This window comes from Pelophylax lessonae (genome assembly GCF_965119305.1).
Source record: "Pelophylax lessonae genome assembly, chromosome: 12".
Taxonomy (NCBI): domain Eukaryota; kingdom Metazoa; phylum Chordata; class Amphibia; order Anura; family Ranidae; genus Pelophylax; species Pelophylax lessonae.
In genome coordinates this window covers 11,169,452-11,184,734 of record NC_138779.1, presented here as the reverse complement: position 1 = coordinate 11,184,734, position 15,283 = coordinate 11,169,452, and the positions used below count along the sequence as shown (strand labels likewise).

At 45.3% G+C, this 15,283-nt stretch overlaps 1 protein-coding gene across 1 annotated transcript in view; it reads left to right on the top strand.

The window, feature by feature from the left end:
- Window positions 1–15,283, top strand: part of GPR153 (G protein-coupled receptor 153) — a 170,395-nt gene that overhangs the window by 94,978 nt on the left and 60,134 nt on the right. The window contains exon 3 of the mRNA XM_082273312.1: window positions 7,045–7,474. Coding sequence (XP_082129438.1) covers window positions 7,045–7,474 — 430 coding nt within the window. The remainder of the gene's footprint in view (window positions 1–7,044; window positions 7,475–15,283) is intronic.

Below are 15,283 nucleotides of genomic sequence, written 5' to 3'. Positions count from 1 at the left end.
ATTAATTATTTATTCGTTTTTATTAGTAATGGCAGCGATCAGCGATTTTTATCGGGACTGCGACAGACGGCGGACAAATCTGACATAATGTGACACTTTTTGGGGACCAGTGATATTAAGGGTCCATTCACACTAGCGCGACTTGTCAGGCGACTTGGTCGCGGTGGGTCGCTCGCCATTGAATAGTACAAGACCCGTTCTAATAGGAGCGACACAAGTCGCTCCGACTTAGAAAAAGGGTCCTGTACTACTTTGGGGTGACCTGGAGGCGACTTGCATTGACTTCAATTATATGAAGTCCGTGCATGTCGCGACCTCACAGGTCGCCCCAGCAAGTCGTGTCGCCCCAGTGTGAATGGGCTCTTATACAGTGATTAGTGCTAAATAATATGCACTGTTCCTGTATAAATGACACTGGCAGGGAAGAGGTTAACACTAGGGATGATCAAGGGGTTAAATGTGTTCCCTATATGTGCTTTCTAACTGTGTGGGGGATGGATTGAACAGAGGCAGAGAGAGAGAGATCGTTGTTATAGCTTAGCTGAATCACACGATCTTTCCCTGCCTCTCTGACAGGAGAGCCGTCTTGTATTGTTTACATTCCAGGTGGCTCTCCTATCAGTATTGCCGACGATCGCGGGAGGCCGGCGGTGATCGAGCCTGCTTCTCTCACAGTCTGTCTCCCGCTGTGTCTAATCACAGCGGTAGCGTGGCTCTAGCAGTGCGCGCACGCGCCGCCGGAGGCTGCATGCACATAATCATGTAGATCTACGTGATTATGTGCAGCCGAGCCGCCCCGCTGCAGTAAGTCTGCGTGGGGTGGCTGGCAAGTGTTTAATTGAACAAGCTGAAGTTAGAAGCTGATTGGCTACCATGCACCATATTTTGCTCTCTCCAATGTTAGTAAATCAACCCCCATTGTATTGTACAGTCAGTGCACGATTCCTTTCTATCATGCCAGCTTGATGACCAGGGGCATAACTACAGGGGTTGCAGGGGCTGCAATTGCAACCGGGCCCCATGCTCCAGGGGGCCCATGCAGCTCCCCTGTACACCTGAATAGGAGGGGGGGCGGGGGCAGCATGTAGAGAAATCACTGTCCTCCTTTTTGCCTCCTGTAGCTGCAGGAGGAAAATGGAGGAGATTGGTTCCTCTGTATGCTGCCCCCGCCACTCCTCCTATCCAGTTCACTTGTGTTCTGCTGTCTCTGGGCCCCTGTGTGCTCCCCTGTTTCCCCTCCTACTGTGCTGCCCCCCCCCACCCCACCCCACCCCACTGTGCTCCCTCCCCTCTCCTGCCGGCTGCTGCAGGGGATGTGTCACAATAGAGAACCGGGAAAGGGTCGGGAAATATGTAATTTACCAGCTCCTTCCTTTTCTGAATGGACAGAGTCATAGTCAGTGACATTGTAAAAAAATAAAATAAAATGATAAAAAATAATACAATTAAAATACCAAAAAATGAAAACTACTGACACCAGTGGGAGAACTTCCAGGATCACAAAGGTCACACTCACAACCGGGCCCTGGCATTCCACCACTGTGGGGAGGCCCCAAGATGGCAGGAAGGGGGCCCACTGCAGAACTTGTGAAAGGGTCCCGCAACGAGACTAAAGGGCCCCAGCATCAGTGGGAAGAGCCCCAGGCTTGAAGGTAAAGGCTCCCAGCCAGGGGTCCGGGGGGCCCTTCATGGTTTCTTGCACCGGGGCCCTGAAGATTCTGGTTACGCCTCAGACCAGACACTAATGGAAATCACCGTAATAAAGGGCCCCGCAATGAGAGTAAAGGGCCCCAGGATCAGTGGGAAGACCCCCAGGCTTGAAGGGAAGGGCCCCGGCCAGGAGTCCGTGGGGCCCTTCATGGTTTCTTGCACCGGGGCCCTGAAGATTCTGGTTACGCCTCGGACCAGACACTAATGGAAATCACCGTAATAAAGGGCCCCGCAATGAGAGTAAAGGGCCCCAGGATCAGTGGGAAGACCCCCAGGCTTGAAGGGAAGGGCCCCGGCCAGGGGTCCGTGGGGCCCTTTATGGTTTCTTGCACCGGGGCCCTGAAGGTTCTAGTTACGCCTCTATTGATGACATTCACCTGTGTATCACAAACACTTGAACTGTACCTTCCCTTTAAAAACTGGTCAGTGCTCAGGCAAAACTCCAGTCTGATTTCTTCCATTTTCCGACTCACCAAAAAAAAAAAAATAGCAAATAAACACATAAATCAATACTGGAGGTGCAGTAATAAATATGTATCGATCGACACAAAGCTCCTCCGCTTTCAGGACCGCATTAGGCAGTAATTACATAGGAAAGGTGCCCGGGCAGAGCAGCGTCGGATTATTATTGGACATTATTATTTTCTCTTTTCTCTTCTGGTAATGTGGAAATTCTAGATTAGCAAGGCGACGTCGGAAATCCACAGCCAGCAAAAAAATAAAAAAAAATAGAAGAAAATATACAATTTCCCAATCAATTCTTTCAGCTTGCAAGAAAAAAAAAAAAAAAGTTAAAAATAAGTGGTTAACGCGGAGCGTATTACAACAAAGCGCACGTTAATGGATCTCGGAGTCATGCTAAGAATGGATGCTATAATAAATTCCCCATTTATAGCAGCTTGGCATGTTTATGTATGAGCTTTGCTGACCTAGAAAGCGAGGTTCCTGCAATGACCTTCAGATCTACAATGAATTCATGGCTCAGTGCTTGTGTCGTTTTCTCCTTGAACGTGGAGGGAGATATATATCATGCTTGGATAGAGTGTTATATTATTATTATATGAAGGGATATAGAAGATCAGGGAGAGAGCTGAAAGTGCAGAAGATGGAGTGACAATGACTCCTTGCAGGACTGGGATTGAAGGTGCGGAGTGGAAAAGTTTGTTAATGAAGAAAGACAATATTTTCTAATAAAGCTGCTTTACCATGATCCGCATTTCTTTTTATAATTAACCACTTTACCACCGGAGGATTTTGCTGTCTTACGTCTGGGCCACTTTTTGCGATTCGGCGCTGTGCGAATTTAACTGACAATTGCGCGGTCGTGCAACGCCGTACCCAAACAAAATTTACGTCCTTTTTTTCCCACAAACAGAGCTTTCTTTTGGTGGTGTTTGATCACCTGTGCGATTTTCATTTTTTGCGATATTAATTAAAAAATGCGACATTTTTGAAAAAATAACAATATTTTCTACTTTGACAGTTAAAAAATATCCAATCTATTCAATTTTTGTCATATATTTAGGCCAAAATGTATTTAGCTACATGTCTTTGACAAAAAAAATTCTCAATGAGCGTGTTTTTAACCGCTTTATGACCGGAAGGTGCGATTTTTACTTTTTGCGCTATAAACAAAAAAAAGAGCGTAAATTTTGAAAAAATAACAATATTTTTCACATTTTTTATATGAAATTCACCCCAAAAAAATTTAAAAATCAAAATTTTTTTATCATTTTAGGCCAATTTGTTTTCTGCTACATATTTTTGGTAATAAAAATCATCGCAATAAGCGTATTTTGATTGGTTTGCGCAAAAGTTATCGCAGCTACTAACTACTGGAAATTTATGTCATTTTTATTGTTTTTTTTTTTTAACTAGTAATGGCAGCGATCTGGCGGCAATCTGCGATTTTTTTTTGTGGGACTGCGACATTGCGGCGGACAGATTGGACCCCTGACTGACATTTTTTACACTTTTGGGGGTACCAGTGACATTACTACAGTAATCAGTGCTATAAATATGCACTGTTACTGTAAAATTACACTGGCAGGGAAGGGGTTAACTTTTATTGGTGATCAAGGGGTTAATGTATGCCTGGTGCTTACTGACGTGTGTGGGGGGAGGGGACTGAGTGACACAGGGACAGATCGCAGGTTGAGCTATGCTGAACCCTGCAATCTGACCCTGTTTGTCACTTAGGAGATCCGCCCGCTTTGTTTACACAAGCTGGCGGATCTCCACACTCGATCCCCGACAATCGGGGAAGAGCGGCAGTGATCACCATCGCTCCTCCCCTGGCCCGACTCCCGCTGTGACTGAAAACAGTGGGAGCGAGCCTCTGGCGGCGCGTGTGCGCCGCCCACAAGGGGAGGAGTCTGGTGACGTAGGTCTACGTCGCTGGACGATAACGAACCACTTTGCCGCAGTAGGTTCAATGTGAGCGGTCGGCAAGTGGTTAATTCATTCTATGCATTAACCACTTCTGGACCGGAAGATTTTCCCCCTTAATGTAAGGTGACCAGATTTTTTAACCACTTCAGCCCCGGAAAGGTTTTACCCCTTTAACCACTTAATGACCAACCACATAGACCTACGTTGGCTGACTTTAAGTGGTTGTACCGGGGTGATGAGTCATAGTCAGGGACAGTGTAAACAAATTAAATAAAATGATAAAAAATAATACAATTAAAATACCAAAAAAATAAAAACTACTGACACCAGTGAGTGAACTTCCAGGATCGCAAAGGTCACACTTGTGACAGGGCCCTGGCATTCCACCATCGTGGGAAGGCCCCAAGATGGCAGGAAGGGGGCCCACTGCAGAACTTGTGAAAGGGTCCCACAACGAGAGTAAAGGGCCCCAGGATCAGTGGGAGGAGCCTCCGGCTTAAAGGTAAGGGCCCCGGCCAGGGGTTCGGGGGGGGCCTTCATGGTTTCTTTCACCGGTGCCCTGAAGGTTCTAGTTATGCCTCTGATCCTATAGGTATGTATGGGTCGGAGGATGGAACCATGCCATCAGGGGAGGACATGGGCATCTGACTCCTGGAAGAATCTTACAGAGGCTTCAGCACTGGAACAAAGGGATGGTAGAAGAGAGGTGAATATTAAGGCTATTCTAGTGCTTGAGCCTTTCTTTTTTGTAACTTGACAAGGGTTGAGTTGAGGGGTTACAGAAAAGAACAAATTAGAGAAATTCCAGAGAAGTGACCTACAAAGGGTGAGTACAATAAATTCTATACAGCTGGATTACACTGGTCTTGAAGGGGAGCTCTCTACATTATCCAATGAGAGAATGTTTTACATTTATTGAGAAAAAAACATTCTCTTAATGGTGCCTGTCAGAGGCGTAACTATAGGGGTCAGAGGGGTCGCAATTGTGACCCGGCTACATGCTTCAGGGGGCCGTGCAGCTCCCCTGTCATATATGGTGCTACATCTGGATAGAAGGAGCGACGTATAGAGGAACCGATGCACTCCACTTTCCTTCTGCAGCCATTGAAAGCCAGCTTCTCCTCCTCTTCCTCTCCCCGGCATTCAGCGGCTGCAGGTAGAAAGGGGAGGGCATCAGTACCTCTATATGCTGCCCACACTGCCCCTCCTATCCAGATTACTTGTTTCCTGCTGCCTCCAGGCCCCTGTGTGCTCCCCTGACTGCCCTTCCCCCCCCCCCGCAGCGCTCCTGGCTTCCCCCCCCCCCTCTCCCGGCAGCTGCAGCAAAGGATGCTTTCAGGTTGAAGAGCGGGGGAAGGGGCAGGTAAATATGTCATTTATCGGCTCTTCCCGATAAATTAGATATTTAACTCCCCCTTCATTACCGATCACTCACCTTCACAGTGAGTGATCGGTAATTATCACTCCTGTGTCTATTCATAACTCAAGCCTAGTAAACTGTGTTTACTAGGCTTCAGTTTGTGAATGAATGGGAAGCCTCTGTACAGAGCTATTCCTGTCCATTCATTCTGTGCAGCTGAGGCTGATGTGTCCTCATTCCCCTATCTCTGTCTCAAAGGTGAAACACCAGAGGTCTGTTTAGATCCCTGATATCTCACCAAAGCCCCCCAACGGGCTGGTAGAAAAATGGTAAAAAATAATAAAAAAATTAAATTGTAAAAAAAATAAAAATTAACTACTGTCCCCTTCCACTGCTCTACCGGGCACATCCACTGCCCTACTGACCACATCCACTGCCCTACTGACCACATCCACTGCCTTACTAACAAACACAGTACTGCTGGCACCAATGGCGGAACTACCAGGGTTGCAAAGGTTGCACTTGCAACTGGGCCCTGGCGTACCGCCACTGTGGGAAGGAGGTCAAGACAGCAGGGAGGGGGCCCACTACAGGACATGTGAAAAGGTCCCACTGTGGGACTGTAATAAAGGGCCTCGCAAAGGGAGTAAAGGGCCACAAGCTCAGAGGGAAGAGTCCCATCTGAGGGTTAGGGGGGGGCCCTTCATGGGTTCTTGTATCGGGGCCCTGAAGATTCTAATTACGTTTCTGGTGCCTGTGCTGAGTGGCCGATATTTTGTGTACACAATGCAGTAGGGCAGCTGCTCAGCACGGAACCTGGAAGCTAGTGGAGATCACTGGAGTAGCAGTGTAGTAGTGGTGCCTACCAAAGTCATTTCCAACTTCTAGAGCAGGGATCCTCAAACTACGGCCCTCCAGCTGTTGCGGAACTACACGTCCAATGAGGCATTGTAAAACTCTGACATTCACATACATGTCTAGGCATGATGGGAATTGTAGTTCCTGAACAACTGGAGGGCCATAGTTTGAAGACCCCTGTTTTAGAGGGATCCCACAAGTATGGTATTCATAGTTACATTGAGCTAAGCTGGAAGATCGTACAGTAACTATGTATTAATATCCATGCCTGAAATTCTTATTTCAGCATATTAAAATTTTCCTTTCCATTGTAGCCTAAACTCACTGTAATTTTATAAAAATGTTAGAAATGTTCAGTGCAATATGGAAACCTGGTGATGCCTTCACTAAAATAAAAGTTAGATTTTAGGCACCCCTTGCAATAGGAACTTCATTTTTTACCTACTTCTGCAGTTTTCCTCCTTAGAAGACTGAGAGTGCACCAGGCGATTATAATAAACCAGACCCTCAAATTCTAGAATCAGTCTCTGAAGGACTTGATGAAGCAAACAGCTTTTTCTTCAAAACAGAAATAGGCAGGAATCTGCTACAAAGTTTGTTAAAATTCCTACAATGTACATAAATCACCCAGAAGGCAGTGCTTTTTTTTTTTTTCTTAATAAAAGTAGAGTTATAATTAAATAAAAAAGAGTGACATGTCCCTTTAATTCTTGTCATGTTTCCAGGTTAAGCAATACAAAGAAGCAAGCCGTGCACACCGTCATGGGCATTTGGATGGTGTCATTCATTCTCTCCACTTTACCCGCTGTCGGATGGCACAATCCCACCCAGAGGTTCTACTCTGGGGACTGCCGCTTCATCGTGACGGAGATCGGACTGGGCTTTGGCCTGTGTTTCCTCCTGCTGATCAGTGGCAGCGTGGTGGTTGGAGTGGTCTGTATCGGCATCTCACTTTTTCAGACGTTTTCTATGCAAACCGGGCAGAACATAGACAAGAACAAATTCAACGTGCCCACCATTGTGGTGGAGGATGCTCATGGGAAGAGGAGGTCCTCCATAGACGGGTCGGAGCCCATTAAGACTTCTCTTCAAATTACTTATTTGATATCTGGGATTGTGTTTATATACGACTTTCTAATGGGGTTCCCCATCTTGGTAAGTAGCTTTCTCAGAATGTATACAATGTATCAACATGTAAAGAGAACCAGTCAAGAGTGGGCTTATGTAAGAATCTGAATGGTCAAGGTACTTACATAAAGGATGATTCTTAAAGCTAAGAGGACTCCTCAGTGCTGACCATAACTGTCTTTCCAAACGCCCATTGCATGGAATTTGAACAATTTTAAACACTCTTATGGCGCTTTTCCACTGCATAGAACCGTACCGGCTCGGCACGCTTTTGTGCTTTTCCACTGCGGTACCGCATGGTATAGGGTCGGAACGGTTAGGTACGGTACGGTATAGGTTTGCTTTTCCACTGCATGGAACTGAACGGTACGGTACGGCTCTGAAAAAACAGTACCTACTCGATTGTGGTTCCAACAGGTACCAAACTGGTACCATATCCCACAATCCTTTGCATGCAGTCACTACTAGCCACTGATTGGTCAGAGAATCACACCCACCCCATTGTTATCCCACCCACTTAACTTTAGTACTACTTCAGTGGAAAAGCAAACCTATACCGTACCGTACCGAACCGTTCCGACACTATACCATGCGGTACCGCAGTGGAAAAGCAAACCGGGCCAAGCAGGGCCGAGTAGAGCCGAGCCGGTACTAGCCGGTACTTGCAGTGGAAAAGTGCCATTATTTGATATCAGGCTGCTGTGCGCATTGGGGAGCTGAAAGACACCAGGTTATCAAGAAGTCAGTTATGTCTCGTTTCCACTGAGCGGAACGGTTCGGGACGGTACAGTTTGGAAGGGTTAGAATGGTCCAGCCTATTCAGGTGAGCGTTTCCACTGCAAGTCGGACCACCAGGGGTCATGCAGGGTTCACGTGCTTTAGTTTGATGTGAGCATTGACGTTTTCCTGTCCACCAATCAGTGGAATGTATCGTGTGACACCAGTAGCTCCATCCTAACCGTACCGTTCCATTTCCTATGGCCCTACATCTGAAGGAGGACCAGGAATGGTGCGGTTTGGTTCGGTTGTATGGGCCACTTTCATAATGGAAACACTCAAAATAGCGTACCGCACCAAACCGACCCGAACCAATCCGCTCAGTGGAAACGAGGCATTAGTTGACTGCACAGACACTCTCAGTCAGACATCAAGAGGACCTTCAGTTCTATAGCCAGCCTCAAAGTAATGCCAACTTAAAGTAGAACTGAAGCCAAAACATTTTTTTCCATGTATGATAAGTTAAGGGAGGGTTATAACCCCTGTCAAATAAATTTTGCCCTCCACGTTCCATTGGGGAGATTTCCCTTCACTTCCTTTCAGATAACCACAACAGGAAGTGAACGGAAAGAGCTCTAAACTGGGGGAATCCCTGGTTGTCTAGCGTCCTCTTTGGAAGATTTCCCCTCTATTCCTGTTCTGATGGCAACCCAAAATTTGGGATTTACTTTCACCTTTACTCTGGGGAAGATCGGTAGATAAGGTAAATAGAGAGGGTAAATCTCCCTAATGGGGACACAGACAGCAATAAAAACCTGGCAGGGGCTCTATTCTATCTACTACTTTCTAATCTTGTTTAATAAAAAGACTGAATGCAAGAACAGGCAACAGTGGCAGCTGGTGCTCCATGGGTCGGGGGGGGGGGGGGGGCAGCAGACGGACCACACCATACCCCCCGGATCACACCAGCTTGCACACCATAACAATCCCCCTCTCCGCCCCCGTCGCCGGCTCACTCACCTGGACTGACGTGGAGGGCAGGCAGCGGCGGCGGCTTCCCCTGCGTCTCCTCCCTCCTCCTCCTCCTTGGCCAATAGTATGGCCTCTCCATTCGGCCAATCTGGAAACGGGTCTCAGGACCCACTTCCTGATTGGCTGGGAGGAGAATCAGTGTGATAATTGCGAATATTAGTGGGCTCAGGGCGCAGTGCTCTTCACCCCAAGCCCACCCTTTTTTTGAAGCCTAATAGAGCCTCTGGCTCTAATCACGTGCTTGAATAATAATAAAAAAAAAAAACGCATTGGAATCCATGCGTCCGGCGCCCTGCATGTAGATTAGGGGGCCAGACGCATGGATAGGGGCGGCGGCACCCCTGCGCCCCCAATGCACCAGCCGCCACTGACAAGCAGTGTGTTTTGGGGGAAATGCCTCAATTGAATGAAAAGGATGAAAGGTATGTCCTTTGGCATTTTTTATTCCACTGGAACAAGTTCATGAAACCATTTTGTTATTTTATGTGCTTTTATAATTTGAGGTTTTTACTCATATACACTCACCGGCCACTTTATTAGGTACACCTTGCTAGTACCTGTTTGGACCCCCTTCTGCATTCAGAACTGCCTTCATTCTTCATGGCATAGATTCAGCAAGGTGTGGAATACTGAGAGATTTTGGTCCATATTGACATGATAGCATGGGTGCTCTACAATATTGGATTGAGATGTGGTGAGTGTGGAGGCCATTGGAGGACAGTGACCTCATTGTCATGGTGAAGAAACCAGTGGTGAGATGATTGGAGCTTTGTGACATGGTGCATTATCCTGCTGGAAGGAGCCATCAGAAGATGGGGACACTGTAGTCATAAAGGGATGGACATGGTCAGCAACAATACTCAGGTAGGCTGTTGTGTTTAAACCATGCTCAATTGGTACTAAGGGCCCCAAAGTGTGCCAGGAAAATATCCCCCACACCATTACACCATTACACCTCCACCATCAGCTTGAACGGTTAAAACAAGGCAGGATGGATTCATGCTTTCATGTTGTTTACGCCAAACTCTGACCCCACCATCTGAATGTCACAGCTGAAATCCAGACATCAGACCAGGCAACGTTTTTCCAATCTTCTATTGTCCTATTTTGGTGATCCTGTGCCAATGGTAGCCTCAGTTTTCTTGTTCTTAGCAGACAGTAGTGGCACCCAGAGTGGTCTTCTGCTGCTATAGCCCATCTGCTTCAAGGTGGGATGTGTTGTGCATTCAGAGAGGATATTCTGCATACCTTGGGTGTAGCTAGTGGTTATTTGAGTTACTGTTGCCTTTCTATCATCTGGAACCATTCTCCTCTGACATCAACAAAGCATATTCCTCCACACAACTGCCGCTCACTGGATATTTGATCTTTTTCCCACCATTCTCTGTAAACCCAAGAGATGGTTGTGCCTGAAAATCCCAGAAATACTCAGACCAGCCCGTCTGGCACCAACAACCATGCCACGTTCAAAGTCACTTAAATCCCCTTTCTTCCCCATTCTGATGCTCGGTTTGAGTTGTGGTCTTCACCATGTCTAGATGCCTAAATGCGTTGGGTTGCTACCATGTTATTATCAATTTGTATTACCAAGCAATTGAACAGGTGTACTTAATAAAGTGGCTGGTGAGTGTATGTGCATATTTAGACATAATCTCTCATCGTTATTACTCTATTTTATGTTTATTCTTGTAGCCCTGATCAAGATACAGTGGTGTTGCCCTGAAGCGCGTTGAATATTTCTATATGGCTGGAATCTTTCATCCTGTTTTGTCCTGGTGCTTCTTTCTGAGGTTTGAACTTATGTTGGGTGCCCAATGGGGAAATATTTGCTGTGTGGGAGCGACCTCACTAGAGCTATTGAGCTTTTTTGAAGTTTTCCCCTCATCTGACTAAAATATACAAGCTTGAAACTTCCCAGCACCTCTTTAGATAAGTTGCTCTGGAGGGGTTTTTTTTCTGCCTGTGTTCCATCAAAGAGGTTTTACTTCACTTCTTATCCCAGTGACCACATCAGGAAGTAAGAGGATATCTCTACATCGTGAAGGGACAGCTCTACTGAGAGATCAGCCAACAGAATAAGTTTACCCATTGGAAGATCTCTCCTCACATCATGTTCCTTAGATACCTCATGTTACTTATATACCTCAAAAAGGTTCAATTTCCATCACACGCGACCACCCTGACCAAAAGTGTGACTAATAGTGACCAATAGTGTTAGTGCTCTAGCCCTTCCACATTCTATTCAAAACTATAAACATTTTGCCTTTACATGTACTTTATACTTTTTATAATTGAAAAGTTTATAAAACTAAGGGTTTTTTTTTTGTTTTTTTATCGCTTGCATAAACTCTTTACAAATAAAAATATATTGCGGGGTGCAATCATGGGTTTGAGAAGCATGCTGGGCTTTATAAGAAGAATGTCCAGCACTGCATTAAAGTGCAATTGCATGCATTCTTTCTATAGGGCTGGCACCCTCCAACCTAACTTGTCCCCCATCTCCCAGGGATTTTGGACTGAGTAATGAAGAAACAGGATAAAAGGAATGAGTAGGCCACTCAAGGGTTTTCAGTACTATTTTTTATGCTGCCCTTCCAACAATATTATTTCATAAGTGCCTCCCATAACCCACCGGGAAGACATCGTTTCTACCATCAAGAGACCACTAGAGAGGGTTGGCAAATATCTGGATGCTCTCATTAGGGAGAAGGTGGTCAAACACTTCTCCAATGTACAGGATATCTCTGATGTACTTTTAAGGATTCGGCAGGCTAATATCCTAGAATGGTCCCTGTTAGTTGGTGTTGATGTGGAGTCTCTCCACACGTTGCTTCCAAGCGAGAGTGTGGCCTCATGGGGGTGGCCCACTTTTTGGAAGTTAACTTTCCCCTAATGGGGACGCAGAATTAAGTCCTGTTGGAACTTCTTGAGTTTGCCCTCAATAATAATTGCTTTCAACTTTTGGGAGATAGCCACCGGCAGGTGAGAGGTAACTCCATGGGTCTCCCTTGGGCCCCGGCCTTCACCTAGGGAGGAGCTGGTGCTTTAAAAGGTCCTTGATGTAAATCGGCCATGTGGCTCTATGGCTAAAGTACATCGACAACATCTTGGTACTATAGAAGTGCCGCAGCCTATGCCTGCCTTCACCTAGGGAGGAGGTGGCACTTTACAAGGTCCTTGATGTAAATCGGCCATGCGGCTCTATGGCTAAAGTACATCGACAACATCTTGGTACTGTAGAAGTGCTGCAGCCTATGCCTGCCTTCACCTAGGGAGGAGTTGGCACTTTACAAGGTCCTTGATGTAAATCGGCCATGTGGCTCTATGGCTGAAGTACATCGACAACATCTTGGTACTGTAGAAGTGCCCCAGCCTATGCCTGCCTTCACCTAGGGAGGAGGTGGCACTTTACAAGGTCCTTGATGTAAATCGGCCATGTGGCTCTATGGCTGAATTACATCGACAACATCTTGGTACTGTAGAAGGGCTCAGTTGAGGAGCTTCACAGCTTTATGTTGGAAATAAATCACAACGACCTGCTAAGTTATATTGTTTGAGGCTTTTTTTTAATAGGACCTTGTGGCTCTATGGCTGAGGTACATCAACGACATCTTGGTACTGTGGAGGGGCTCGGTTCAGGAGCTTCACAGCTTTATGTTGGAATTAAATCACAACAAGCTGCTAAGTTATATTGTTTGAGGTGTTTTTTTATAATAGGACCATGTGGCTCTATGGCCAAGGTACATCGACGACATCTTGGTACTGTGGAAGGGCTCGGTTGAGGAGCTTATGTTGGAAATAAATCACAACGAGCTGCTAAGTAATATTGTTTGAGATTTTTTTTTTTTATATTTTTATTGGAGATTTTTTTTAATTTACAAAAGTCAAAGAAAAGTAATAACAGAAAAAAATAAAAATAAAATAAAATATTGGTATATATTTTTTTCATTTTCTAAAAATGTTGTACTTAATGGCTGGTTGATACTGTATTTTTGTGCCTTGAGTTTGGCATAATGTTTGTAACATGCAAAGCCATAAATAAGAAATGAAAAAATAAGAAATAAGAAATGAAAACAAGCGAAAAATTAGATACATTTTTTATAATTTTGACAAAGAAAGAACTTGGTGTCTCTGTACATGCTGCTTGCTGACGAGCTTGATCCCTTTGCCTTCTGCATTTTATCCGACTGGCTTGGCTATGCTCTCTTCCTTCTGCTAAATCTACCTGTTTTTATTGCCCTATTGAGGTAATTGTTTGGATTGCCTAGCGACCTCTAAGATATTTTAACTATTACTGCCCCCCATATGGGTTGTTTTAGGGTCACAAACTACACAGCTTGATATGTCTCAAATTGGGACTTGCCTGCACACATACTTTTCACCTCGCTTCATTCAGTTTTGTTTCAGAATATATAGTTCATCATACTGTAGTGGTCAGCTATTGGTATTAGGATATGCGTAGTGGAGAGTTAGGTGAATAAGTAATGCAATCTGGCTAGTTGAGCTGTTTCTCCAAGGGGCTGCACCTCTATTGGACCTAGGTTGCCCTTGTTTTACTCCCATAGGTCGTACTTGGCCCAGGTTGAGGCCCCTGGAGGGGGAGGTAATGGAGCAGTCCTATGGCTTTGATGAATTGGGTGTTATCCCTTCAATTTTATGCGATTGCCTGTGGACTGCATGGGTTGATGTGTGTGAGTGAGCAGCAGGGCCGGGACAAGGGGTAGGCAAGAGGGTCGGCTGGTAATATGAGAAAGGGAAAGCCGCTCAGGTGTATCAGTCCAACCTGGTGCTGGTAAGACCCGTCATCCGGATTGATGCAAGAGAAATAGTGGAACCCCACTCAGGTGAATGAAAGCAATAAGATCTCTTTATTCTTCAAAATCATAGGTAGACAGACAGTGCAGGGAACAGGTAATCCAAGGTTAACGCGTTTCATGGCACACACGGCCGCTTACTCATAACCGTAGTGATGGATAACGGAAATCGGTTGCTATTAATAGACAGACAAACCCTGGTTGATTGATACGATTGCTCGCAGGTTTGTGTCATTAACTTCATTTTCCTCAATGAGGAACCGATTAATCCGTGATCTAACACCTGGGACTTTTGGGAGTACATGTGAAATCGCTTCATAAAAAAGCACAGCACAAAAACATGACAATACAAAATTGAGTTACAATACACTAATAGAAATACAAAGTAAAATAAATATTGAATGTTATGATAAAATCATGTTAGCGCAGGAAGAATCCAAATCGGCAAAATGCAAAAGAGGATAATATACAAAATTGGAACAATATGTATATATGTATGTATTAATCTTATGTATTCCCAGGGCCGCTGATAGGGGGGGACCACCAGCCCTCTTGTAGGGGGCCCTAGCACACAGGGGGGCCCCACACAGAGAGGGGGATTAGTGATGGATGACAATTACAGAAATCTTCCTCCAGCACCTGAATCTGATCTGTTCCTCTCCCTGCTATCAGCTTTTATCTGTTGAGAAAGAGACAGTCGTCCCTCACTAATCCCCCTCCCTTGTGTGGGCCCCCCTCCCAGCACTTATCTCTGCTCAGGAGTTTATTTGTAACTTTGTTTCTCTCTCTCTCTGTCTCTCTGATCACTGAGCTCCAACTGCCCAGCCTGTATATTTTTCTCATCTAGTCTTCTTTTTTATTTAACATAGTTTTTTTTTTTTTTAGATTTAGCAGGAATTATGCAAGTTATGTTATATTTGTGTCTGATAATAGTGATTTTGTTGTAATTTTAGCTAAATATATCTTTAATATTTTTTTGAGGGGGCCCTGCCAGGTAGTCTGTACGGGAACAATATGTATATTGGAAAAATATGTATATTGCGAGCAATCGTATCAATCAACCAGGGTTTGTCTGTCTATTAATAGCAACCGATTTCCGTTATCCATCACTACAGTTATGAGTAAGCGGCCGTGTGTGCCGTGAAACGCGTTAACCTTGGATTACCTGTTCCCTGCACTGTCTGTCTACCTATGATTTTGAAGAATAAAGAGATCTTATTGCTTTCATTCACCTGAGTGCAGTTCCACTATTTCTCTTGCATCAAGAGGGTCG